The 27,204-nt window shown below is 38.2% G+C and overlaps 3 protein-coding genes and 1 long non-coding RNA gene across 10 annotated transcripts in view; 2 read left to right on the forward strand and 2 right to left on the reverse strand.

Annotated features, from left to right (window-relative positions):
* The window catches only part of LOC114150922 (cytochrome P450 2J2-like), a 24,159-nt gene extending 4,050 nt beyond the window's left edge, over positions 1–20,109 (reverse strand). The window contains exons 1-9 of one of the 7 annotated variants that reach the window (XM_028027727.1): positions 19,876–20,109; positions 11,193–11,355; positions 10,922–11,071; positions 10,626–10,786; positions 10,253–10,429; positions 9,397–9,535; positions 9,098–9,285; positions 8,559–8,700; positions 7,773–7,948 (exon numbers count right to left, since the gene is read on the reverse strand). In XM_028027727.1, the coding sequence (XP_027883528.1) occupies positions 7,773–7,948; positions 8,559–8,700; positions 9,098–9,285; positions 9,397–9,535; positions 10,253–10,429; positions 10,626–10,786; positions 10,922–11,071; positions 11,193–11,355; positions 19,876–20,076 (1,497 nt within the window). In that variant the 5' untranslated portion in view covers positions 20,077–20,109. Of the gene's footprint in view, positions 1–6,615; positions 7,949–8,558; positions 8,701–9,097; positions 9,286–9,396; positions 9,536–10,252; positions 10,430–10,625; positions 10,787–10,921; positions 11,072–11,192; positions 11,356–13,577; positions 14,051–15,847; positions 15,990–16,916; positions 17,105–17,226; positions 17,366–17,444; positions 17,622–17,839; positions 18,001–18,779; positions 18,930–19,027; positions 19,191–19,875 lie in introns of those variants that run through there. The other 6 variants (XM_028027726.1, XM_028027724.1, XM_028027721.1 and 3 more) reach the window with 6 other exon arrangements.
* Positions 22–6,113, reverse strand: LOC114150919 (cytochrome P450 2J2-like). Its single transcript, XM_028027717.1, has 9 exons — positions 5,913–6,113; positions 4,397–4,559; positions 4,103–4,252; positions 2,909–3,069; positions 2,570–2,746; positions 2,363–2,501; positions 2,027–2,214; positions 1,368–1,509; positions 22–491 (listed from the first exon to the last, which is right to left on the reverse strand). Exons 1-9 carry the CDS (start codon positions 6,111–6,113, stop codon positions 316–318), a joined length of 1,497 nt encoding a protein of 498 aa, XP_027883518.1. The 3' UTR covers positions 22–315.
* On the forward strand, positions 2,568–17,592 carry LOC114150928 (uncharacterized). Its single transcript, XR_003596860.1, has 2 exons — positions 2,568–2,626; positions 17,502–17,592. It is a non-coding gene; the product is annotated as an uncharacterized LOC114150928 (long non-coding RNA).
* A 1,849-nt stretch (positions 20,110–21,958) lies between the features above and the next one.
* On the forward strand, positions 21,959–26,954 carry cyp2ad2 (cytochrome P450, family 2, subfamily AD, polypeptide 2). Its single transcript, XM_028027731.1, has 9 exons — positions 21,959–22,277; positions 22,632–22,794; positions 23,067–23,216; positions 23,294–23,454; positions 23,532–23,708; positions 24,594–24,735; positions 24,820–25,007; positions 25,099–25,240; positions 26,010–26,954. Exons 1-9 carry the CDS (start codon positions 22,095–22,097, stop codon positions 26,183–26,185), a joined length of 1,482 nt encoding a protein of 493 aa, XP_027883532.1. The 5' UTR covers positions 21,959–22,094; the 3' UTR covers positions 26,186–26,954.
* The last annotated feature ends 250 nt before the right edge of the window (positions 26,955–27,204 follow it).

Raw genomic sequence — 27,204 nt, forward strand, 5'->3', positions numbered from 1 at the left:
CTTCAATTGTTGAGACTTGCGCAAGATTTCAAGATTATTTATTTTTGTACAACACAAAAGTGACACAACAACAGCAGATATATTGCTTGTTTCAGGTTATTTAGTAAGTTGTTGCTAAGATAAACCCAACAATGTTAAAGTCTTTTCTGAAAGTCTTTAAAAACAGATGATTTAAAAAATGTAAGTCACTCAAATGTCAGTGATTTTAAATGTCTTGATTCTGTGTCTAAGCTACCAGCAAATATTTCATTCGACATATTTTTGATTTACGCCAAGATAGCAATATTTTAAGTCATTGCCATCTATTTTTATGGTTTAACGTGGCACGGCACAGAGGCGGTAAGGTTTGGGACTACGAACTGCCGCCATCCTGCACTCCAGACTGGGCTGCTCTCCTGCAAGAGGTGAGAACTTAAACCTCTGGAGGAGGGAGGTGAAGAAGAGGAACAGCTCCATCCTGGCCAGCTGCTCCCCGAGACACACACGTTTACCTGAGGATACACAGTTCGACACATCGTTACTAGTTATGCAACACAAAGTAATATTAGTTTCCTACTTTTCTATTTGATATTAAATTTAACAAAAATGTAATGAAAAATTGCATATTTTCAGTAAAAAAAAGATTTATAAAATTGTTTCTTGATGAATGTAAAAATATTGAGATGCAATGTAGATAATGTCTTATAGAAAAATGTAAAATACTAAAACTGTTTCTAAACCTGTTTATTTACATAAGATATAGCTCCTGCAGGCCTATGCATCAATACTGTCTTTGTACAATCTCAAAATAATAATTTTATTTGAAAAAAATTATTATACTTTTAGTAATTTTTACATGTTTTTCCTCCATTTCACCTTTTTATTGTCATTTAAATTATATTATACCCAATAAATAAGTTACTTTAACCAACAAATATTTGGGTTCCTTGATAGTTTGTGTGTTCAGTTTTAAATTTAAACCTAAATTAGATTAGATTTTTTTGTTCCTTTATGTACTTTGTAGTAATTGGGGTAAAGAAAAAAAAACATTTTAAAAGTTCAATTCCATAAACTTAAAAAGAGTTTTGCAGGCACATTTCGCTTTCTCTGAAGAATATTATTGATTTAACATGAATAAACATCAAAATCGATTATATTTCTACAAATAAAATTATATGTAATAAACTTCTAATTCAGTTTTTTTTTTAAGTTACAAGAGCAAAATTTAACATTTCATCAATAACCACTTTCACTATGTTACTTCTCTTCAAAGTAAGAACAAGCAGTCACCAAAAGGCTCTGGCTGACTACAAGTGAAGATGTGCCAACTCTGTTAAACAGTATCAAGCAGAATAAAAAACTTTTAAAAAATTTAACAAAAGACTAACCTGCAGAAAAAGGCATGAAGGCTTCTCTCTTCCTAAATTTACCGTCCTGGTCCAGGAAGTGCTCAGGGTTGAAGGAGTGTGGAGTCTCCCACATGGACTCATCATGGAGGACAGAGTGAAGTGGAGCTAATATCAAGGTGCCCTGAGGAAAAAAACACAGCAAATACACGGCTTCACACACCTACTTCTTAGTCACACCTAAATGTTTTCAAAAACAGTTTTATATGTCTGCCAATACGTTTGTTTATGTCGCCGTGAAGAAATTGAAACAAATAAATAAACAACAATAGATCTACCATTCACAAAACCTTGGATCTAAAACATTAATAATTTAGCAAAAAATACATTGATCTAATTCTTAAAAGGCTCCAACAGTGTGTATAAAGTTTAAATTCCTGTGTGTCTGCCCCAAGTGGTCAAATGCGTGAATTGCAGTTTGTTAAGATAAATGATCTTCAGATTTTTACATCACCTTTAAAAAAACAATCAAAGATGGAAAATATTCAGTAAGACGAGCCCTGATACAGCAGGAGACTACAGTCGTTGTGTTTGAAGAAGTCAGTACAAAGCAATTTGTAATGATCGATGAAATATAATTGTTCCTGGATGTTAAGATGAATTTATAAACTCATAATTAATGTTGTTTGCATATTTTATACCTTTGGGATGGAGTATTTATCCAAGGTGGTGTCTTTGCTTGCTATTCGGGGCACATTTAACGGTATGATGTTCCCCATCCTCTGTATCTCATGGATGACAGCGTTGGTGTAAGGCATGTTGTCTCTGTCAGTCATAGACGGCTGCCTGGACGGACCAATCACAGCGTCTATCTCAGCCTGGACCCGCTCTGCATGCAGAGAAGAACAACCTTTGAATCTATTGTTACACTGATACTCTGAAATGTCAATTTTATAAAGATTATACCCAACATCAGACTGATCTGTTAGTGAGTGGTGAATATGTAAAGTCATAGGAATACTTGCTTCCTCACACACCTTGTATGTCAGGATAGTAGATCATGTACAGCAGCCCCCAGTGCAAAGTGGTTGTGGTGGTTTCAGTTCCAGCACCGAACAGGTCAAAAATGCAAAAACACAGATTCTCCAAATCAAAACCGGAGTCTTTGTCTTCTTTCTGTAAGTAACATAAATAAATGAATCAGATGAGAGCATGTGCTTAATGAGACACAGCAGAGTCCTCACCTCTCCCATCTCTATGAGGAAGGAGTCGATGTAGTCTCGTGGAGATGACGGGTCGAGGTTTTCTCTGTGTTCCTTGATCTTGATTTTTATGAGTTCAACTATCTTTCTTGTTAAGGAGAAAAGCGTCTGATGAGGCCCAGGCAGCCGCTTCATCAGCCGGGGAATTACGTTGTAAAGCTAAAGACCATGAACATACACTTTTAGGTGTCAGAGACATTTTTATTTCAAGGTATACCTTCATAAAAACAACACAAATCTACTCTACAAAACAAAAAATGTGTTATGGATTTAGTCCATATTTTGATTCAAGGATTTTTTTTTTTTTTGGAGAGTTCTCACCTGCACCACTATGTTTCCCTGTAAGCGCACAACTTCATCTGATTTCTCCAGTATCGTCTGCTGCTGCTGGTCTGTGTACTCAAATCTGTTCCCAAAGACCAAACAGCAGATAACATTGGACACAGCCTTGTTTACCAAAGTCTGGGAATTAAAAGGCTGACCTGTAAGATAGAGAACAATTTCAGTAAGATTTCCACTGTTTTTAAACTTCCTTTGTGAGTTTTTTCACTTTTTTTGTTATTCTATGTGCTTCATTTCTCTTTGTTATGTAATCTGGGGAAATACTGTGTCCCTCACTCTTATTATCATCTTGCTTTTCACAGATCTGCTTCCTCTTGCCATGCTGTTTGGTTGGTCCTGTTTCTGTTCTTAGGATACAAGAGCCTCTCAGTGATTTAGAATGTAATGGAAAAGTTCATTTATTTAAATAATTCAAATCTGAGAGGGAAACTCGTATATAAATTCCTGGTAATATATTTCCAGCCTTTATATTAGGGATACACGATAAACCTGCACTAATGTCAGTGTCGGTTGATATTAGTAATTTATTAACAGATCGGTATCGGTCCGATAAATAAAACTGGCCTGATGTTAACAATTAGTATTTATTTCCATCTTGTTTGCTTCTGGAGGAGATCGATGGTGGTATTTGTTTGATTGACCATGTGACGGTGACAGTCATGCACCTCAAGATTGTGGGAAATTTAACTGAAGCAGAGAATCAGTGGTGGAGACAGCAGTGTGGTCCATTTTTTTAAAAGGTATTGAAACGCTAATGAGATCAATTATCAGCCATAACAACAATATTAATATCAGATATCGACATTGGCCCAAATTTCCATAGTTAGATATGAAAATTTAGATACTTTTCAGTAAGTTAATATTTCAGTATTAAAATACTTTTATCGGTCCTATGTCATTTTTATTTTCTAAGGAACTGGATGTCTTTATTTTTTTAAATATGTCACTTTTGAAATAAAGTCACTGATATAAATCAACTATAAATTCTAATTAACATGCACCTACATGTAAAACTTGGTTTAGATTTTTTCTTTTAAAAGTCCTTAAAGTTTCTACTCCACTTGTGTCCTCTTATTTCTTCACAGCTTTCAGGGTTGGTGTTCATAATATGTGTAAAATTTATAAAAAAATAAGTCCAAGTGATATATATATATATATATATATATATATTGCCTTTATGAGCAGCGTAGCCCTCTGTGAGGTACTGGCACTCCTGCTGGATGAATTGCTCCAGCGTTTTCTTGCCCAGGCCAAAGTTTCTGAGTGTTTGAAGAGCAAATCTCCTGTGTGTCTTCCATGGATAACCACTGGAACCAACAAGACCTATTGAAAGCAAAAAACAATGTTACAGTAAAGGTATTTGGGAATTACTCCATTAAGCAACATCTATATGATTTGTTTCTTGTGTGAAACAGGTGTTATCAATACCAAAACTCAAAACTGCAGCTTTGGACACAAAATCTTTACCTTTATTCCCAACTAACTCTTCAAACAGCGGGATGACGGGACGATCTACGAAGTCTTCTCCTTGAAGGATCAGAGCCTCCCTTATTTGCTTGTAGCCACTAACGATGACAGTCCGGCCACCAAAGAGGCGAACACTGAAAATGTTCCCATATTTTTCTGCCAACTGAGCACAAAGAATGGCCCCAATGACTCAACACAAAGGAAAATGAATTGTCAAAACACTGAGGACACTTTCCTTTTGTGCTCAGTACCAGCAGTCCACCCAGTCAGACGGGGAGCAGTGTCCCTAAAAGCTTCAGTTCGGAGGTTTAGTGCCTTCCTAAATCTATAAAGAACCCTTGAACGTCTTCCTACTTTGTTACAGTACAGCCCCAAGCTTGAATTTATTTTATTGGAGTTTTAAGTGATAAACCAACATTTCTGTTTGTGCAACTGTCAAACTGAGAAACACAGACCAAATGTTCAACCTCAAATCTAGAGATCTTGCACCATGATTTTACCATTATATGTTTGGGCTGAGATAGCTGATGAATGGATAGTGTGAACTTGGCTTTGAAATGGCCAAGTCGAAGTCCAGACCTACACTGGAAACACCTCAAAATGTTCAATTACAGAGGTCAAAAGGTTGTGCGTTAGCTATGTAGGAAATGGCATTAGCTGCTTTAAAGCTCTATTCTGTAAGTTTTGTAGAAATATACATTTTTTCACATTTATATTGTCGAGACATGTACGAGAAAAAGAACGGAGCTTTTCTGCCTCCTCTCTATGGACCTGCTGTCTACTGAAATACACTGCTCCATCAGAAACAACACATCAGAAGAAGGAAGAGGGTCTTAGCACTGTCAATCACCCTGGTGTAAGCATCCCTCCGTCAGCATGGCCACCAATGACGACAGATATTGGTGGCCTGATTGGTTGTTTTTGCTCTGGTGCATTTCATCAGACAGCAAGAATACCACTGGGAAGAGATGGAGGAGCTAAATCTTTTCACAGATTATCTGTCTCATCTTGCATTGTCACAACACAGCGACGGTGTTAGGAAATGTGTAAAAAATATTATTGTGAAAGTTACACACTGCAGCTTTAATTGCAGTGAAATGTGGCGCAACAAACTACGGAATCCTGGGGTGGGGCCTGAGTAAAAATATATTGAAGTAGTACTACTCTTACTTGAGGACAATTTTTGGATACTTTGCCCACCTCTGATTATACTTTATTTTTCTGAGTCTAACTGCTTGTATTCACAGTCTATACATTATAAAACTATCTGGCAATCAGACCAAGGTCCAAATTGTCGGGAAAATCCTGCGCTTCATTTGACTATAGTATAGTCACTATACCTTTACACTAGTTGCTTCCAAATCCGGATCATCGGGGTATTTTAGTTAATTTAATGTAAGAGTTGCAGTTTCATCTCCCACAGAGAAAACAAATCACCCTCAAAGAGATAAACCTGAAAATGTTTCAGAGTATTAAACTCAGATTTGTTTGATTTATTTGGCATTTTATTGAATACCTCAGAAAACTGCAGGTGCATCCGAGAGATGTCGATGAGATGAAGGTGTCCAATAAAAGGAAGAGACCAGGGTCCGGGTGGAAAGTTTCTCGGCACTCTGTTCTTCCAAACATCGCTCAGCAGCAGAAAAACAAACACAAATATGAGAAAGCTGCTGCTGTCGATCCAGTCCAACCCCAGAACACGCAAGAGGGACTTCATGACTTCTCCTTAAACTGCGTCTGATTAAAATGCCTTAAGTTTTAATATGGACGCAGAAACGCAGGAAGAAAACACTCTACGTGACGTCACAGAATCACATTGGTACGCTGTTGGCCTTCAAAGTAAAAGCAGTAAGCGCAGAACATTGAAAGAAAAAAATAATTATTAGTCGTAAAATTCATGGGAGCCTAAAATCTCCCTACTGGTGCCATCTTATAAAATATAATATAACACGTATAATAATTTATTGCCAGTAGTTGCAGCATCATGCTGTGGGAATACGTTTTGCAATATTCCCACTGCATGATGGGAAACTGGACGGAACTAACAGGAAAATCCCGAAGAAGAAAAAATATAATTGTATGAACAATTTCGCAGGGAAATGAGATCGTAACATGGTGAGCCATGTTAACTTAGTCTTTCAGTTGAATTATTGTGTCTAACTGCTGTGGGTATTTACGATGTAGATCAACTTCATTTAGAAACGCCAAACTCACTTTCATTTTGGGCCGTATCAAAATTATTTTTATTTGTTTATTATAGAAAAGATTTACAAGAGCTGAGAAAATGAAACATGAACAGAATTTGATGAGAACCAGGAGAAAATAGTACGGGGGAGAACCTTAGCAGGACACAAAATGAACAAAGCACAGACCACAAGAAAGAACTGAGAAACCCAAAACAAAGCAATGAACTGATTGTGGAAACCATGACCGAAAAGATTCAGAAATCAACAGCCAAAAGAAGGAACTTAAATAAACAAAACACCTCCACGAAAACCATGACAAAAGTACCCCGAAGTTTATGGTTGTAATCATATAATCCTGGTTGGCAACATGTGGAAAAGCTCAAGGGTTGTGAGCAGTTGTGCATCTGTTTTATTTACTTTTTATTGACTGATTCCTGCCTTGGCATTCAGCTTTACTTTTGCCCCACTGACTCGCACTTATCAGTGACATTTCTCCCAGTGGTAGATCAGCTTTATCTTATCTCCAAAACTTTTATTTTACCCCTGAAGCTGAAAATATCCAGCTGCTTTCACAATAACTTTTCTCCAAAGCTTATCAGGAGATACGCTGATTTTAAAGACAGAGGTAAAACCAAAGCTTTTCATTTAAGACAAGACAAGATGTACTTTGTTGATCCCAGAATTGGAAGATTATTGAAGTCAAGTGATTATAAACATTTGTGAATACTGATAAAACATGAAAGTTATGATTTCATCACATGCGATCATTTCAAAGCTGTTCCTTTGGCCTTTTGTGTCGTCTTTCATATCTTCTAGCTTAAATACATTCTATGCTTCTTTTTAAGGAAGTGAACATTACATCAAAAACATTTCACTGTAAAAAAATATTAAATGGACATGAATCACAACCAACAGAACTTAACAGGTTATTGATCTGCTTCCCAACAACAGGTTCAAAATTTAAGCAAAATATTCCACAGCAGGATGAAATGTGTTTTAGATTAAAATATAGCCATTTAAGTCAGACCGTTCATTTCTAGCATCAACAATTTGGACAACTTTATTTCTACACAATTTGATATCTTAATAGCTGTAATACAAATAGGTTTTAAGACACAGCTGCCACTGAGATCTTTGATTTCAGAGACAGTGTAATGGATCCAAGAGGTTCTGTCAACACTTCTGTTGGCTTAACGTTGTGCGACACAGAGGCGGTAAGGTTTGGGATAATGAGTGGCTCCCAGTTTGTACTCCAGACTGGGCTTCTCTCCTGGAGGAGGCGAGAACTTAAACCTCTGGAGGAGGGAGGTGAAGAAGAGGAACAGCTCCATCCTGGCCAGCTGCTCCCCGAGACACACACGTTTACCTGAGAATACACAACACAACGCCATTGCTACACAACTGTGATGTACTAAAGACTGTCAAGATTGCTCCAGTTTGGTTTAATGCTTTGTTTGCCTATAATGCTTATTTCTCTATTGTATATGATATGCCAGGTTGAATAAAATAACCATTTAAGCATGTTACTGGAGTTATTCACACGGCCACACTTTATTCTGGACTGATCAGTGTCAGCTCCTTATCTCCTGTACATAGCAAGAGCGCCATCAGTGGCAATTTGTTGGCTTTTATTTATCTTCAACTTAACAGAAAGCAAGCAAACACAGGAGCACAATCATAACAAAATTGTCCAAAAAACACTTTGGTTACGCTACAGGTTCATTAGTTTCTGTCTGCAACACCACAATCTCTTTTCTGGCACTTTATATTTAAACCAAGCAAAGAAAAATCTAGTTATCCTATAACTTTTCAGTAGTTATTAACTCAAAGAAAATTTGAGCTATTTTTATTGATCGCTGATTGAATTGTTCCATTTTTTTAAAATAAAGACAAATACGTATTATGCAATCAAGCTGATTATCGTTTTACGAAGACTCAAGTAGAAATAAAGTGAATTTTAACAGACTGAAACCAACCTGCAGAAAAAGGCATGAAGGCTTCTCTCTTCCTAAATTTACCGTCCTGGTCCAGAAAGTGCTGAGGGTTGAAGGAGTGTGGAGTCTCCCACATGGACTCATCATGGAGGACAGAGTGAAGCGTCGCCATGACCAAGGTTCCCTGGAGATTGAAAAAAGACAAGAGGCTCAGTAAGACATTTATTTCTGCTCAGTTTGTCAGTAGATTTTTATCTGTACAGGGAGCAAAACAAGATAAATAGTGAATAAAGATAAGTAGTTTGCACCCATTTATAATAAACCTGTAGGGGAATTATTAGATAGTAAGGTGAGTTTTCAATTCTTCTTGGAGGTTTTTTATGGCAAAGAAACATGTAAAAAATAATTGTGAGTAAATTATGAATGAATAATTCTGTTTAAAGTAATCAGTTGTTTTTTTCTTTAGTTTATTTCTGTGTCCCTCAACCTGTGGGTTTGTCAGAAATAAAGGCTGTGCTGAGAAAATGTTAACCCACAATCAGTGCTCCTAACTAAAATACTGTCTGCTGTAAATAATGTACCTTTGGAATAGAGTATTTATCCAGGGTGGTGTCTTTGGTTGTCATGCGGGCCACATTCAGTGGGATGATGTTTCCCTTCCTCTGTATCTCGTGGATGACGGCGTCAGTGTAGGGCATGTTCTCTCTGTCGGTCACCGCGGGTTGTCTGGATGGACCGATCACGGCGTCTATCTCAGCCTGGACACGCTCTGAGCACAACGAAAACACAACTGACTCTGGAGTCTGAGCAATGGGAAAAATGAATGCCTTACTCTGTTTTTATATTTATATTTTAGTCTGCTGAGTGTTCCTCAACACACCTTGTATGTCAGGATAGTAGATCATGTACAGCAGCCCCCAGTGCAAAGTGGTGGTGGTGGTTTCTGTCCCAGCAAAAAACAGGTCCAGAGTGCAGGCGCACAAATTTAAGATATCAAAACCAGAATCTTTGTCCTCTTTCTGCCAAAGATATGAGAGACAGGAGTGACAATGTGTCTACATACCTACTATATGCATTGTGCTGTTCAAGCTTTTTAATCTCCCTCTGATCTGTTAAGACTTAGCCAGACTTTCTAATGTTGTTTTTAAGAGAAACTCAAAAGTACTTTTGCAGACTTTAATGTCCCTGACTGTGATGGTTTATTCTTGCTACAAATGAGAAACATGGATGAAAAGGTTCCTGTAAATTCAAATGACCATGTTACCTTCAGTTGTTCTAAAATGTTTTGTATACAATGTCGTGCTCTGTGAGAGACCGCAACTCCGAGAGCGAGTTTTGTAGGAGCAAGAGTTTAGCTGCCACAGAAGATTCAACGTTTCCTCAAACATGCATGTAAGAATTAAAACAAAACTCCATATATGTTTTTGATGAGGGAATAACTTTATAACATAATATGAAGCTAAAAGGTCAACTTTACATAATATCTTCCATTTGAATATGTTTGCTCTTTATGTATAAACTGTTGTCTGTGTGGCGTCCCGTGCTTAGTGCAAGCAAAATGACATAAATAACAGACGAACATATTATGTATGGAAAAAGGAACTTTTCTGCCTTTCAGAACTGAAGCAAAAATATAATGAACACTGACATGAGACTATAGGCTATATGGCTTCAAACCCAAACGTCCAAAATAGTCAAATAATTATATGTAATTTATTACTGAATTCAACACTTACGTCTCCCATTTCTGTCAGGAAGGAGTCGATGTAGTCTCTCGGTGATGAGGGATCAAAGTCCTCTTTGTGTTCTTTGATACGGATTTCTACAAACTCAACTATGTTCTGTAGAAGATCAAATATTTTCTTTTGGGGTCCAGGTAGCCACTTCATCACAAAGGGAATCACGTTGAATATCTGAGGATCAAAGAAGATAAAATCTCATCCTTGGTAAAAAACCTTTAGACAAATATTGTTTTGCTGAATATGCAGTAAAGTATATCTTCATCTACATTTGGATCTTCTGTCGAACAAATTTTGATTTGGGGAGTTGAAACTTTAACTACACTTTATCTGCATTCTGAGTGTGCAATATGTGTGCAAAGAGACTTGCCTGCACCCACAAACCTTCCTGTAAGCGCAAAATCTCATTTAAGTTCTCAAGGATAGTCTGGTAATGCTTGTCATTGTATTCGTATCGACTCCCGAAGACCAAGCAGCAGATGATGTTGGACACGACGTAGTTGATCAGTGCCTGGGCATTAAACGCCTTGCCTATGAAATAATAACAGATTGCAAGCTAAATAAAAGCGAGGAATAATAAACCTAAAAAATAAAAAAGAAGATGGAAAACTGCAGCAATGACAATAATTCAATGTTTGTTTATTTGGTTGTTTGCTTAATTTGTACCTTGCTGATCAGCAAACGCCTCAGTGAGATACTGGCTCTCCTGCTGGATGTATCGCTCCATGGTCTTCTTTCCCAGACCAAAGTTCCTCAGCGTATGAAGAGCGAACCTCCTCTGTACTTTCCATGGATTACCATTAGACATCACAATGCCTTTCAGAAATAGGAAACTGTGTCAACATTGAGGTTTGTGGAGTCAGATACAAATGATATTGCTTAACATGAAAGAGTGACTTAGAAAGATTTTCAACAGGAATGTAAAGAGACACCATGCCTTGGTTCTTGAAAAGCTCAGAAATCAATGGAATGGAGGGACGATCCATGAAGTCCTCTCCTTTTTCAACAAGTGCCTCTTTCACATGTTTGTACCCGTTAACGATCACCGTCCTTCTTCCAAAGACATGGAGACTGAAAATATTGCCATATTTTTCTGCAAACTGAACACAGACAACAGATTTCGGTTTTCAACAAAATGGCATTGAGACACAGTTACTACCTGAGGAACATGTTTTACTGTTTGTCCAAAATTCAGCACTATTTGAACTTGTCCATCCATTGTCTTCCATTTATGCAAGGCCGGGTCATCGTGGGTAATAAGACCAGTAGGGAAACCCAGACATCCATCTATCCTGCTGCACTCGCCACCTCATTTTGCAGCACAGGAAGCAGCCGCACTACTTCAGTGCTGCCCCAATCTGTAGATCCATCTCCCTCTCCATCCGGCCAACAACAGTGAGCAAAACACCAAAATAGTTGAGGCAGAGACTGATTCCTAACTTTGAAGGAGCGTTGTCTCTCTTTATGGGAGTCGCAGGAAGTTGTTTCTAAAGTGCAAGTCATGTATGATGGTGAATCCGACTATAAATACATGCAATTTGTTCAACCTCACACACCAGCCCTCAGTGGCCAGAGACCGCTGTAAGTCACCAGTACCACCAACCATCCAAGGATAGTGTAAACAGTTTACTCAGGTTATCTTTATTTGATTCAAAAAATTGTTTGATGGTACAATAAATTTAATGTGATGAAAGATACATTTTTTGGTTTTCTGTTCTTTAAGATATTGCTCAGCAGCAGAAACACACAAAAATATATCAAGACACTCCTGGTGTCCAGCCACTCAAAGCCAAGGAGACTGTATAAAGCGTCCATTGTTCAACCTGTGCTCTGCTAACACAGGTGCAGCTCTGTGAGGTGAGCTATGAATGAAACAAAAGAATCTCTGAATGTTTATATTTAACCATTCTGTTTATCAGTGATAAGAGTTGTTATGCACTGTGAGTAACTGTTGAGTAAACACACCATACTCTGCAAATAAGGTAAAGGTTGTGAACATAAAAGCTGTAATAAAACAGTTTCACAACCCTCTAAGTTTCTGCTTAGATCTGTAATCTGAAGTTCTACGTTCTTGGTGCTCTGCTACATTTTATATTAACTGTATTTGTGTTCAGATAAATAAAAAAAATAGCCATGTAGATGTGGATGGGAAAATGTTGAGTCAAATAATTTGCTATTTAAAGTCAAAGTAATGGACATACTAGAAAGAGTGGAGCGTTAAAGCTCACCCATAAACAAAGTAGAGATGAATTTTTGCTAATACTGTGACTCGTGGTCTTCCTCTCACTTGATTAATACATGTGCTATGAAAGACTGAAGTAAAGAATTTAAGAGAAAAAAATGATGTTCTCTTTTTATGCTGCTAAATATTCTCCTGTACAACTTGTCTTCAGTCTGTTTTGCCTTTTTACTGATCGCTTCAAGCACACATTCTCCACACAGCCGCAGAGAAATCTTAGTCAAAAAGTGCTTTGTTTAAATCGTCCAGGCTCTGCTGTATCTTCATACAAAATGGCCTGCTGCATAGTTTTCCCCTCTGCAACCAGCTGGAACGGGGCCAGCTCCCACATGTTTTTCCTGTTGCGTGAGACTCCTAGCAGGGAAACTGTTATATAACTTCCTTATAGTCACTTATCACCCAGTTTGCCCACCACCACCTCCATCTCTGTTGAAGCTTAAGCTTTTTATAAAGCATCTTTCATGTAAATTTCAAGCTATTTCGATCAATTAGATTCACTGGTTGGCTGTCGCTGAGTTTTCTATGGCTGCTTTTAAATCGGCTGCTTGTTGTTTGGACTCAAACGCCCTGAACGACCCGTCCCACCCACCCTGCTCTCCGGCCCCCGGCTGTGCCTCTTCTTAGAAAACAGAGGAAAGGGGAGGAAGTGTTCTTCGTTTCCGTTTATTTTTACAATCCGCAACTGAGAAAAACTTATCTTTCTGCACAGACCAAATATGAGCAAGCATGAAATGTGATTTATACATTTTAAAATGAGAGTATGGATTGATGTATAATGTTGGGATAGGAGCCAAAGATTTAGCACTAAAAATCAGAGCGATGCTGGATTTAGAGATTCAGGTTACAAAAGAAATCATCAAAGCATAACTCACTAAAGGTTTCTGGCTACAGGGCAAAATGCTCAGGTACTTGTAGAGTGCAAACCAAGTTCGTTTAAATGCACTGTCCTTTTTAAGAAATAAAAATGCAACATTTGTTTTCTTTCTACTAAAACTTTAGAAGCAATAGTCACCTCGCTAGATTTGTGAGTGAAAGGAACGTGTTGCATTTGTTGCCCCAGCATAGATGAAATGAATGACATGACATGTTTGAGGCTTTTTATTGCTGATTAATCTAAAAAATATTCAGGTGAATACAAGACACTGCAACACCATTTATTTGTAAAGCCACGAAACTGTGATGTTTTTCAATCAACAAATTTTCAGGACAAATTGTAATTGTTAAGCTGATTTTACATAAAGAGATATAACACTGTTTTGTTTTTTTGATAACAAAGAGACACTGCACTGCTTAATTTTAATGTTCAGAGGATTGACAGCTGACAGAGTTGTTTCTTTGACCAATGTAATACAAGAAAAGAGAGGCTGTGCTGAGCTCAGCTCAGCGAGGCATGGCGCAGAGGCGGTAAGGTTTGGGAGTGCGAGTCGCTCCCAGTTTGAACTCCAAGCTGGGCTGCTCTCCAGGTGGAGCTGAGAACTTAAACCGCTGGAGGAGGGAGGTGAAGAAGAGGAATAACTCCATCCTGGCCAACTGCTCCCCCAGACACACACGCTTACCTGGAAATCAACAATGCAGGAGACAAGGTTTATTGTCACACTGTGAAAAAGTAGAACATTGCAAAATAGGGTGAGAGGTCATCAGGTGACGTTGCATGCCGGAAGGTTCTGAATTGCACCCCCTACTGCTAAATGGGGGATTTTGTAGCTAAAATATGAGTGCTTGTAGGATCAGCAGTGGGTAAAACTCAAACTCAAGATCCTATGAAAATTACTCAATTTTTGGTTGTTATCCATAACAGAAGGAGCAATGTTGGCTTGGTGATCATTGACTAATTGTTAGACTTTTTGTTGAGTGTGCAGATAATAGATCAGTGCATCTACAGCCTATATTTGTTTTGCTACCAAAGTAACTAATTAATGCCGATCATCTGACGTGACTCATTTAGTTTAGTTTTTGCGTCCCAGTGAACTTGCGAAATCTTAAGTGTGTCCAGATGTTCGCTTTCAAAACACAATCTGGTGTTTAGTCTTTTCTTGCTGAGCTTCATTCCTTCTATTTACTTTGGCAAAATGTAAATAAAGGTCCTGCACACACTTGCTATTTTTCAGAGCTTTCTATTTGCTTTACGTAGCTACTTAGGATTCTCTGGTTCTTACTGAGATCATGATATGATACTCCCCTCCAACTGAACCATTTTCAGGAGGGTTTTCCAGCTGTCTTACTAGAACTTTAAAATATATATTGAAACATTTATCATAAAACTGAATCAATACATGGACACTGAAGAGAAGGAGTTACAAATAGGAAACTGCAATAATGCCGGCTGCGTTGTGTAAAACCAAGCGTTGACGTCTCTGACTGCGTGGTGCCCGTCTTTAGCAGGTCTTCACACAGTTATGAACAAGACAATTACCTGTACACAGACTCACTCTCAACCTTAAGGGCTATTTAGATTCACAATTTAGCCTGTTTTGACCTGTGGAAAGAAGTTGGAGAACCCAGAAACACACATATGCAGAAGCAGAATGTCTAACCTCGACACAGAAAGGCCTCGGCTGACATTTAGACTGTTTACCATTTAGAAACAAATAAAAATAAACCTGGAGATGCTAAACAGATGGTTTCCTGTTTCAGATGAATTTTAGCTGGATCAGCTCAGTGTGGTGACTGATGGGAAACCTGACAATAGTGGCTTTTTCTGCTCAGTGAACTCACAACACGTAAGTTGTTACTGAGGGAGGAAGCCTTAAAGTTAACTTTCTTCAGCATCAGTGAGGAGCTTAAAAAAAGTCGGAGGAAGGACAAAAACTGTGAGAAGCTTTAAAAGGAAACCGAGATGCCAATTGTTCCTTTAGACTGCTTCAGCAGAGAGCGAGACATTGGTGCGTGTTTGTCATTTTGATCCTTTACTGTTACTGATAAAGTTATTATTGTTTTGTACCCAAATGTTTTGGGATGAATAGTTGTCTACCAATTCAATGAACACCGTTTTGAATTGGTGAATGAGAACCAACTTCATATAATAAGGCTATGCAGAAAATGTCACAGTCGGACAGTGTGGTAGCAGGGATGTTGTCTGATCAAACCATCAATTTCCAAAACAATACATAAAAATTTTTTTTTTTTAAACTCATAAAAGCGCACACAGGGTCAGTGCAACCCTGCCGGACCGCGCACAGAGCAAAAAAAACAGAACAAAAATTGACCACAAAGTTTCTCAATTGTTCATCTATGAAATTAAACTGATTACAAGAACCAGTAATTATTTGTTGGTCTGTCAGTTTGTGTGTTTTGAAGACTTTACAGGAAGTAGAAGAGAGTTCAACTTTGAAGGACCAAAACAAACAACTCACCTGTAGAAAAAGGCATGAAGGCGTCTCTCTTCCTAAATTTACCGTCCTGGTCCAGGAAGTGCTGAGGGTTGAAGGTGTGTGGCGTCTCCCACACCGACTCATCATGGAGGACAGAGTGAAGTGTAGGCAAAATCATGGTTCCCTGAGAATTAGAAATATCAGTAAAAGGATCAATAACATTATTTATTAGTTCATAACCTGCAGGCAAACAGAGACAAGTCTGATCCCTACTCTACATTCATCAGTGATTATTTTAAGGTTTTTAATTTTATAAGATGAAATGTTCATTTCCAATGATGTGCCAAAGATAATTAGATATAGCTGCTCAATAAAATAAAACGCTAACATTAATTTTAAACTTTCCCTAAACTGAATAAAATAAGTCTTGATGAAAAGAAGAAACAAATAAATACATTTAATTTATTTAATCTTTGTTGATCAAATTTGTTTTCTGGTTGATGGATGGATGGATGGATGGATGGATGGATGGATGGATTTTAAATCATTTTAATATGATATCATCAGATGAATCAAAAAGTGGAAATTCTTGTATTTTAAGGATGAAAATAACAATAATTCATATTAGTACCAAAAAATAAAATTAGGCAAAAGTAAATATATTCAGTTTCTTTTAATTAAAAAACGTATTTAACTTTTTTTGGTTTGGTTTTTAGTTAAAACATGTTTTTTCTTCATTTAGTGAAGTTACTCACAGTGGGTAGAGAATACAGAAATGTTACTCAAGTAAAATTTGTGATACTTCATAAAAAAAAAAATATTCAAGTAAAAGGAAAAAGCACAGCATAGTTAAAAAATACTTCAGAAAGTACTTTTTATTCAGAAAAGTTACTCAAGTAAATGTAATTGAGTAAAAGTAACTAGTTACTACCTCGCTCTGTGAAGCAGCCTCTCCTGGGTGGGCTCACCTCTGCTTTAAGTTACCTCCTATGCGTAGATATGATTCTCCTTGTGGTTCATTGAGATCCACAAATCTTAAAAATGGCTTTTTAACCCTTTCCAGGCGAATAGATGTCAGTAACTTTTTATCTGTAACTTTTTTAAACTGTACCTTTGGGATGAAGTATTTATCCAAAGTGGTGTCTTTGTTTGCAAGTCGTGCTAGATTCAGTGGGATGATGTTCCCCATCCTCTGTATCTCGTGGATGACGGCGTCAGTGTAGGGCATGTTCTCTCTGTCGGTCACCGCGGGTTGCCTGGATGGACCGATCACGGCGTCTATCTCAGCCTGGACGCGCTCTGAAGACACAGAAAACAGGATAAAATATGAGTTTTTGCACAGAGATAGAGAAATGCTTTTCCTTGTGAGTGAGAAAGTACAAACCATACAAATTTAAAGGTAATTATAGATAATATTTAACCTTGAATCTTAGGGTAGTAGATCATGTACAGCAGCCCCCAGTGTAACGTGGTGGTTGTAGTTTCAGTTCCAGCACCGAACAGGTCCAGAGTGCAAGCACTCAAGTTGAAGAGATCAAAACCAGAATCTTTGTCCTCTTTCTACCAAAGACACCAGAGGCAGCTGCAAGAATCTGTTTGCCATGTGCGGAGGATATTTGAGAGCGAACAGAAGACTCACCTCTCCCATCTCTATGAGGAAGGCGTCGATGTAGTCTCTTGGAGATGCTGGGTCGAGGTTTTCTCTGTGTTCCTTGATCCGAATGTCTACAAAGTCAAGCAGCTTCTGTAAGAGCGTGAATATTTTTTTATGTGGTCCAGGGATCCACCTCATCAACCCGGGCATTGAGTTGAAAATCTGAAGAGAAAGATGAACGTAGTGGAAATAGTTTTTAAATAATTTCAAAGTAACCTCAAGTGTATAAATAAAACATAATAGATCCTAAAGTGTTTCTTAAGTTGATTGGATACATCCAAAGAACCTTCACTGTCTACGGCTGCAGTATAAAATACTCAAGAATTGCATGCGGACAATTTTGCTATAAAACGCCATGTGTTTTTAGAGAGAAGGCCTACCTGAACTGACAAACCTCCCTGTAAGAGGATTATATCGTTGAAGTACTTAAGGATAGTCTGGTAATGCTTGTCGTTGTACTCAAATCGACTCCCAAAGACCAAGCAGCAGATGATGTTGGACACGGCGTTGTTGATCAGTGCCTGGCCATTAAACGCCTTACCTGTGGAGAATGAAAAGAATGAAGGTCTTTTGTTAAAACAACGAATATCTGAAAAGGTAGAAAAAGCTTGGTAAATTAAGAAAGCAGTCAGGTGCAACAGCTTCTTCAGGAGATCTGACAGTAGACCTAATAGAAATCAATAATACTTTTACAGAGTTTTATGAATAGTGTAAAAATCTCAAGCATCAGGGGAGCAAGAAAGGTTCATCAGTTTAAGTTCACAAGATCAACAGAAGGTGAAAAAAATTCAGATAGTGATGAAAAGCTAAAGTAGCAAAGAGTTTCACAAACACTTCAAATCACTACAGTTCAGTCCATTTAGGCTTGTAATTGCGGTAAAGATGACTTGATGAAATTTAACTCAAGCATCGTAATGGTCAAGAAAAGGGTGTCAAGTGACTTGGAAGTGGCACGATTGCTGTTGTTGGGGAAATGGGCCGGGGTATTTCAGAAACCGCTGTCTGATTTCGAGCACAATCATCTCTCAGTGTCTCTCAGCATCCATAACAAGATGTAGCAGAGGGCCTGCAGCAGCAGAGGGCCTGCAACAGCAGAGGGCCTGCAGCAGCAGAGGGCCTGCAGCAGCAGAGGGCCTGCAGCAGCAAAGGGCCTGCAGCAGCAGAGGGCCTGCAGCAGCAGAGGGCCACACCAGGTGGCATTCATATCTTCCAAGTACAGGAAACTGTACACACAGTTTGCACAGGCTTACCAAGATACCTGGTCTAACATAGAAATGGCATCGACACAATTTAAGTGTGAAAATAAATCTTTGTGGATACCTTGCTGTTCTGAGATAGCCTCAGTGAGATACTGGCACTCCTGCTGGATGTATCGCTCCATTGTCTTCTTTCCCAGACCAAAGTTTCTCAACGTATGAAGAGCGAACCTCCTCTGTACTTTCCACGGATTACCATTAGACATCACAAGACCTAATGGAAAAAGGAAAAAAAAGCGTCATTATTTAAGTTTGGGTTGTCAGATATTCAAGAACTATATCCACGATGCAAGTGTAAATATATAAATATACCTTTATTCTCAAAAAACTCAGAAAACAGTGGAATGGAGGGGCGATCCATGAAGTCTTCTCCCTTTTGGACCAGCGCCTCTTTCACATGTTTGTAGCCATTAATGATCACAGCTCTGCCCCCAAAGATGTGAAGGCTGAAAATGTTTCCATACTTCTCTGCAAGCTGAAGAAAGAGAACTAATGAGGATTTTGCTGCAGTGTTTTTCAGGCTTGAATAATTACTTCTTCCTACAAACATGATGGCAGCTGAATAGCGCAGAGTAAACAAATCTACAGAGAATGGACCTGCCCCTTAAGTTCAAATGTCAGAGTACAACTACCTACAGAAAGGATTTTCAAGTAAATACATTTCTACAAAAACAGCTCCTGCCTTTTTTTTTAAAAGAAATATGTCTTAGATGTTATTTTTTATGACATAAACATCGCATGACTTATCATGTATCATTTATCAATAAGCTATAAAAGGAGTGACACAGAAATTATTGAGCAACCATAAAGGTTTCGAATCAGTTTGTGTCAAAAGACAGCTGCAACCAATATTTTTCTCTTATCTATGCTGAGTTTTAATTTTTTTCTCAAAAGCATTTAACATTTTTATAATATTATATCAATATTATCAAGTCAATCTGCAGATGATGGTCCATGTTTCATTAGCATTTTCTCTGAATTTTCTTCAGTGTTTATATATTTTTTTAAATTATATTTAAATGCCAATTTTTAGTCCATAAAGTATTACTATATTGCCATATAGTAATAAGCCAAACTTTTGTAGTTCCACATTATGAGTTTCTTTATTCCATTAAAATTTAAGTAGAAAAACATAAATGTTTGTAATGTCTGTGATCCACCTCTGAGAACTGCAGGTGAAGTCTTGCAGGTCTGATGCGGTGAAGATCTCCAATAAATGGAAGAGCCAGCGGTCCAGGAGGAAAGTTTTTTGGTTTCCAGTTCTTCAAAACGTCGCTCAGCAGCAGAAAAACAAAAAGAAAAATTAAAATAGCCCTGGTGTCGAGCCAGTCTAAACCCAGAACATGATGTACTGCCTCCATCGCTTGACTGTTCTACTACAACTAAAGGTCAGTCAGGCGGGTTATGAGAGTATACTACAGAGTGTGTATAGCTTTCAAAATAAAAGCATTTCTGCACTTTTATAAGTGACAGGTGCATTTTGGGTCAGCTTAAGTCCAAGAGATCACTACAGGCTGAAGTCCTACTACTAGGATTTCAGCAAATCTTTTACAGAAAGCACACAAAGAGAATACATTTCTGCTGTTCATATTTTTGTTATTTAATTTTTGGTAAACTAAGATTTCTTCTGGATGTGCAGTTTTTGCCGTAATGGGGCATTTCAGGGCATCTGAAAAACAATTTTTTTAAACAATATTCCGATAATGTGTCTCTTTTCATTGGGTCACACAAGGAAAATCATCTAAAATCAAGACGTTTTCTTGTCTGAACCGAGGCTTTGTTGGTTTTTCTGTGTGGGGTTTAGATATTCTCCATGGCTTTCTGTTTTATTTATTTCCTTTATTTAACCAGGTAAACCCATTGAGATATGGATCTCATTTTCAAGAGAGACCTGGGCAGAAGTCTGCAATACACAGCAACCTGGTTACAAAATAAAACTAATTAATATATGCACAAGTGTAAAACAATATAAACAATTTAAAAACAGTGACACAGTTTAATAGAGTCTTGTTGCCTGTTTTTAAGATCCTTTACATGTTGTACCACATTAAGGAGCCTATGTGAGACTGTTTGATTGTGTTGGGTTGTTGTTTTTGTTGTTGTTGTTGTTATTTAGGAATAGACAACAGACCAGCAACCTGATCCAATGGATTAGACTCTTGTCATTTTACAGCCAAGTTGACTTTTCTGGAAATTGGTGCAGAAAGGTGATGGGCTGATGTGTATTTGTTCAGATTATATTCAGCCATGTGAAAAACATTTATTTAAGAAAAATATTTTTGTATATTTTAATCATGTTTGTTGCAGTACCATGGTATGGATCGTCCTGACACCAGGATAGGATTCAAACCACGGACTTTCTTTATGCAAAGCAGCAGCACTAATTTGCACCCTGGACTTCTTTTCTTTATGACGGCGCTGGAATTAACCCTTTTCTCTATCGTCATGTCTTTTTATTTTTTTGTATTTGCCAATGATTGTGCGAAAAGCTTAAGCTTTTACATGATTGACTTGAAAAACTCTCTAAAAAATAAAAAGTTGCCATAATAAAACATGTTATCCAAAACTAATTGGTTAAGTTGCACAAAATTCTAGACCAAACTTCAGCTTTAGGAGAGAACAACACAACTTTAATTAACATTTGCAAATGGAGAAACCATACAAAGCTCACATCTCAGTGAGAATCGGATGAGCTCTGACTTGGGGCTGAACGTCCCCTCATCTACATAGGATACATCACACGTTACGTAGCCACACCCCCTGGCTCAAGTGTCAGTCAAAAATCTATAAGTTACTTATCTGTAAGTTTCAGTTGAACAGGGTTGCATACACATTCACAGATCAACTCTAGGCGTTTATCCAAAAAGGCCTCTCTGCTGATGGCTGAACAGATACTAGTAACTGAACTTCTACAAAATAGGCTTATCACCTAAACCATGTCTAACATTTCTAACCGCTGAACACCCTGTTCTTAACTTATTTGCAGAGGGTCAGAAGAGCATATGTCCTGTTGAGCTGCAACTGAGTGCAAACCTTTAATAAAAACATCATAAAGTGTACATTCAAATTTATTTAAACATTGTTAATACATTTTTCCTTCACAAATTGGTTGAGTTATTAGGACCTCCCACTGACAACCGGGGGAGTTTACATTCTTCCAGTCTGCAGTTGTCTGGAACATTTTCAACTTTGGCCGTGTTTATTCCTGTTAATGGGTCCAGAGAGGCCACCAGTGTTACATAACTCCACTGGAGCCAGTTTTTTTTTTCTTTTTCCCTCGACATCTGCCTTCCTGTCTTAGCCCACTCTGCACAGAACTAGTTGCAAGAACAAGCTCAATTTTCATCTTAGCTGGGCCATTCTTACTATTTTCTTCACCATGATTTTCCAAGCTCTTTTTGATTGCATGGACTTTACCGGCTGGCTTCTCTTAGGGTTTGTATTCCTGCTGATATTTGATGTTGTGAAAAACGGGAGGCCTTCTAACTTTCCACCCGGACCCTGGGCTGCACCTTTTGTAGGAAACATCTTCACGCCGTTGGACTACAAAACAATGGATAAGGTGAACGAGAATGCTTGTTTATATAGGGGCATGTCAGTGCATGTCTCCAAACAAGAGTGTGTGGAACTGTACAGTTGGTTTTATGCTTTTAATCACAGGGAAGAATGTATTTATGAAATATAGTGTTCACTTATAGGAAGGAATAACCACGAAAGCCATGTTGTGATTCCAAAAGTTTCCCAAAACTGAGTTTCAAATTTAAACTAAACTTTAACGTTAATTGGTTGTGGCCTTTTAAAATCATCTACACTAGCTTTGAAAGTTTTTACATCTTAACTGGGTAAAGAACTGCCTATATTTTCCTGAATCATCATCATCTTTAATTCTCGATGTGAATTTGTTTTTTACATGTAGGTTTCAAAGGAGTACGGTCCTGTGTTCAGCGTGAGAAAAGGCAGTGAGAGGCTGGTGTTTGTCTCTGGACTCAAGATGGTCAAAGAGGCTCTTATCAACCAGCTGGACAGCTTCGTTGATCGGCCCATTGTTCCCCTTTTTCACGTTACCTTCAAGGGCCTTGGTGAGTAGCTAAACAAGTGTGTTAATTTATTATTCTCTGCTTAAAAAACATTGTCTTTGGTCAATTTTCATACTAGCTTGTCCCTATGCCTAACAGACCTTGGGAGAAAGACACTGGGAGATGCTGAATAGGTCACCAGTTTAAACTAGGGCAACACAACCTATTTTACACAGACCCTGCTGCAGTTTATTGTTCATTTATTTGAAAATGCCAGCACGAATATTTGTGCTGAAAACGTATTTTAAAAATACTCTGATGTGACGTTATCACAGGTATAGCTCTGAGTAATGGGTACTTGTGGAAGAAACAGAGGAAGTTCGCCAACTCTCACCTTCGCTACTTTGGAGAGGGACAGAAAACTTTAGAAAAGTACATAGAAGTGGAGTCCAACTTTCTTTGCGAAGCCTTCAATGATGAGCAAGGTAAGCAGACTTTAACCAAAACCAGTGAAAGAATTATGATTTGCGCTCATTTAAATGTTATTTCTCAATAATTCCAGGAAGGCCATTTAACCCCCACTACATCTTGACAAACGCCGTGAGTAACATAATCTCATCTGTGGTCTTCGGACATCGATTTGAGTACTCGGACCCAAGCTATCAGGAAGTCCTGGAGCTGGACAATGAAGCCGTTATTCTTGCTGGTTCCCTTCGGACTCAGGTATTCTTTTCTATCCACTGAAAGGAAACTCTGGCTGGCTGGTCTGCAGCTGATCTGAGAGTCTGTCCCATCAACAGCTGTTTGACGTCTTCCCTGGACTGATGAAGCACCTGCCGGGGCCTCACCAGACTGTGCATGCCAACTACAGGAAGATCCTGGTCTTTTTGGAAAAAGAGATAGAGAAGCACAAGGAGGAGTGGAATCCAGACGATCCTCGGGATTATATCGACGTCTACTTGTCAGAGATGGAGAAGGTGAAAAATTCATACAACATGATAGAGTTTTGACAAAACACTGAAAAGCTTTGCTGCCATGTGATTGGTCATTTGACTAGTAGAGATAAACAGTTGAACAGATGAACCTAATAACATTTTATTATGGTGTAATATTCATTAACATAATTTATTAGATCCAATAGTCCATCCAATCACTGATAAACCAACATAAGTACTAAAAGTATCTGGTAAAAAGTAATGGTTGTCTTTTCATAAATTATTCACAATATATAATGTAACACAATTCTATTTTGCATCTTTTATGAATACGTTTTCTGGGAAGAAACTGCTTTTAGGCGCTGGGAGCATCTAAATTCAACTAAAGCATAAGCAGCAAAGAAATAAATGAAAGAAATCTCTCTACAATCCTTGGTCAGCAATCACCACCGTCCCCCAGGCGGTGCTACATCTCCAATGTTACCATGTTTGGTACTGACCAAATGGGTGGTGTTAGTCTCCACACGTTCATCAAGAAATCAAAACGAAAAAGTAACTAAAAAATAGCCATGGAGACAGTCAAAAACAAAAAGACAGCTGTCTCTTATCTGTGACTGTACACGCTGCATGTCTGCTGGCATCTCTATGTTGCTACAACATTAACAAGAAGCTGTGGTGTAAATATTCCCTGCTAGCTTTAAGCCATGCTTCATTTTTGGCATCTTGAGTTAGTCGAATTCGTCAGCAAAGCCAAACCCTTAGAAGCTGGTCAACCATGAAAAAGTCCACTGCAGGACATTGATCACTGGCAAGAGAAACTGCACACAAGCTATGTGAATTATGCACAACTACGTTTAAAGTGAGCAATGTTAGCAGAGCTCTTGTTGTAATGAGATTAAATTCTGATATTTTTTAATGTCTTGTTAGAAAAAAGAGGATCCCCAGGCTGGCTTCAACACTGAAACGCTGCTGGTTAGCACTCTTGACCTCATTGAGGCTGGAACAGAAACCACTGCCACCACAATGCGCTGGGCCCTTGTGTTCATGTTGCACTACCCAGAGATACAGGGTCAGCGGCTCATTACGAAACTGAAATATCCCAACTAAGACCAAAAATGGTGTTAGATTTTAACGCTCTTCCGTCCTTTCTCAGAGAAGGTCCAAGCAGAGATAGACAGAGTGATCGGGCAGTCTCGTCAGCCCACCATGGCCGACAGGCCGAACTTGCCCTACACCGACGCCGTCGTCCACGAGGTTCAGAGGATGGGAAATATCGTTCCCATGGGATTTCCTAAAATGGCGAGTAAAGACACAACACTGGGAGGATACTTCATTCCTAAGGTAGGAGAATACGGACCTCAGTTAAAACAAAATTTTATGTGATGAAATCGTTGGTTAGCTGCTGAAGTCTGAAACATGTCTCGCTGTTCAGGGAACATATATGACGACAATGCTGGCATCTGTGCTGTTTGATAAGAATGAGTGGGCGACTCCAGATGTCTTCAATCCCGAGCATTTCTTGGATTCAGAGGGCAAGTTTGTCAAGAGAGATGCTTTCTTGCCGTTTTCAGCAGGTTGGTTGCAAGTTTTATGTTTGAAGCTCGCTCTCCTCTGTTTCTGCGCAATATTCACTCCAGAGTTCCCTCTTTTTACCAACCTAATTGAGGACATTTAAGTATTAAATGTTTAACTTGGAAATGTGAGGTTGTCTGTCTGCTCCACAAACCGTAGAAGAGTACAACACTGAAGTTAGCTGTTCATTTGAGTGATAAAAAGGCTATTTAATTGTTTTCTTTTTTGGCATATGAACTAACTTAGATGAGCAACATTTTAAAATCTGTGATGAAAATCATGACAGAAGCGGTAAAGTACAGTCAGTTCAGTTTAACAATCTATATGTTCAGTTGATATTTGTTATTTAAAGTGGACTGGAGGTCGAATCAGATACAGAAGAGTGAATTTTGATGTTTCAAATAAATGTTTCCATGTGAAAATTCTCATCACAAATGAAACAAAACTAAATATTGACGGGTCAAACAGTCACGTTGGTACTTAAAAGGCTCTTTCACAACTGAAATATATTTTTTAGCATGTTCCTGTTGTTTTTAAATGTATAAAATGGAGGGAAACATTGTCACCAATTGATTTTAGAATCCCACAGATTTTATTGACTTACCTTATGAACATAGTTCTACGTGGCTCTGCCCCAGATCCAATCGCCACCTTCCTAAGAAAACCAAAAGATGCACTGACGTCACTTTTAAGCTCGTCATCAAAAATAAATGCACATGTAAAATATGCTACGACATATGCTAATCAAGCATGTCCCATTTCTCAACGCAGGTAAACGTATGTGTTTGGGGGAACCCCTGGCCAAAATGGAGCTCTTCGTCTTCTTCTCAGTTTTGCTGCAACGTTTCACCTTCGCCCCGGTTCCAGGAGAAATGCCCAGCCTGGAGGGCGTGATGGGCTTCACTCATTCCCCTGAGGAGTACAGATTCCTGGCTGTGCCGCGCTAACATGTGTTTCACGTACTTCTCATTGGGACAACAATGATTAAAAATGTTTGTATTGGTCTGATGATGTCTTCAATCATAAATGTCAGGTTTTTTACTGGCTGTACACAGGAAATCCTCATAATTTACTGAAATAAAGCTTTACTGAATTTGACTAAATATGATAACATTTGGTAGTTTGAAGTGTTAATAGAAGAAACACAAAAATACGTGGATCAAAACTCTACTTGTTTTTTGATATAAAAACCTTAGTAACATGGGGTTTCTTCATCTGTGTCGAGCCAGAAAGGTTTATGATGCATCGCCCTGGTGCTTCATTAATCTGTCCTACATCCCTGTACGTTTGTGAAAAATATATTCTTCTTGTAAATGAAAACCATATCTTAGTCATGCTACACAAGCAGCTCTGTGAAGTTGGTTCTGTATCTTTAAATGACTCAGATTTGCTGCTGCATGAGAGTAATGTTCAGCGGTCTGCAAAGCAATTAATCATGATAAGTGTTTTGTGTTCTGGGGTCACGTAAGCACAATCTAGTGTTCGCTTTAACAGTAATTTGGAGAATGTTAAAAAACAAAACTGAAAAAAACTATTGAGAGAGCATTTTGGGAAGTATTTAGATTGTAATTTGCAGATGATGTTTCATGTTCCTCTCATTTCAAGACAATTGTATAACAGCTTAACATCAAACCAAAGAGAGAAGGGAGAATGTTGCAAGATGCCGATAGATAAACTTTTCATTCTTTTAATGTAATAAAGTGCTTAGAATATGAACATTCATAGTCTTTAAATGGTGATTCATTTGTCAGACAATTTTTGCATTACCAATAAGTGACAACAGTTCAGCTCAAAGAACAAAGAGAAGAAAAAGGGAACTTAGCTGGAAAGAAAAAGTCAGTTTCTCTTATGACAATATCTGATAAATTTAGTGATTTTGCTGAATAATATTTGTGTTAGAGGCTGGGAGATTTTTCTGCACAGTCATCATGTGCCTGTGTTTAGTTAAGCTCCACATAAAAGCCCT

Source organism: Xiphophorus couchianus, chromosome 9 (genome assembly GCF_001444195.1).
Source record: "Xiphophorus couchianus chromosome 9, X_couchianus-1.0, whole genome shotgun sequence".
In the NCBI taxonomy this organism is placed as follows: Eukaryota; Metazoa; Chordata; class Actinopteri; order Cyprinodontiformes; family Poeciliidae; genus Xiphophorus; species Xiphophorus couchianus.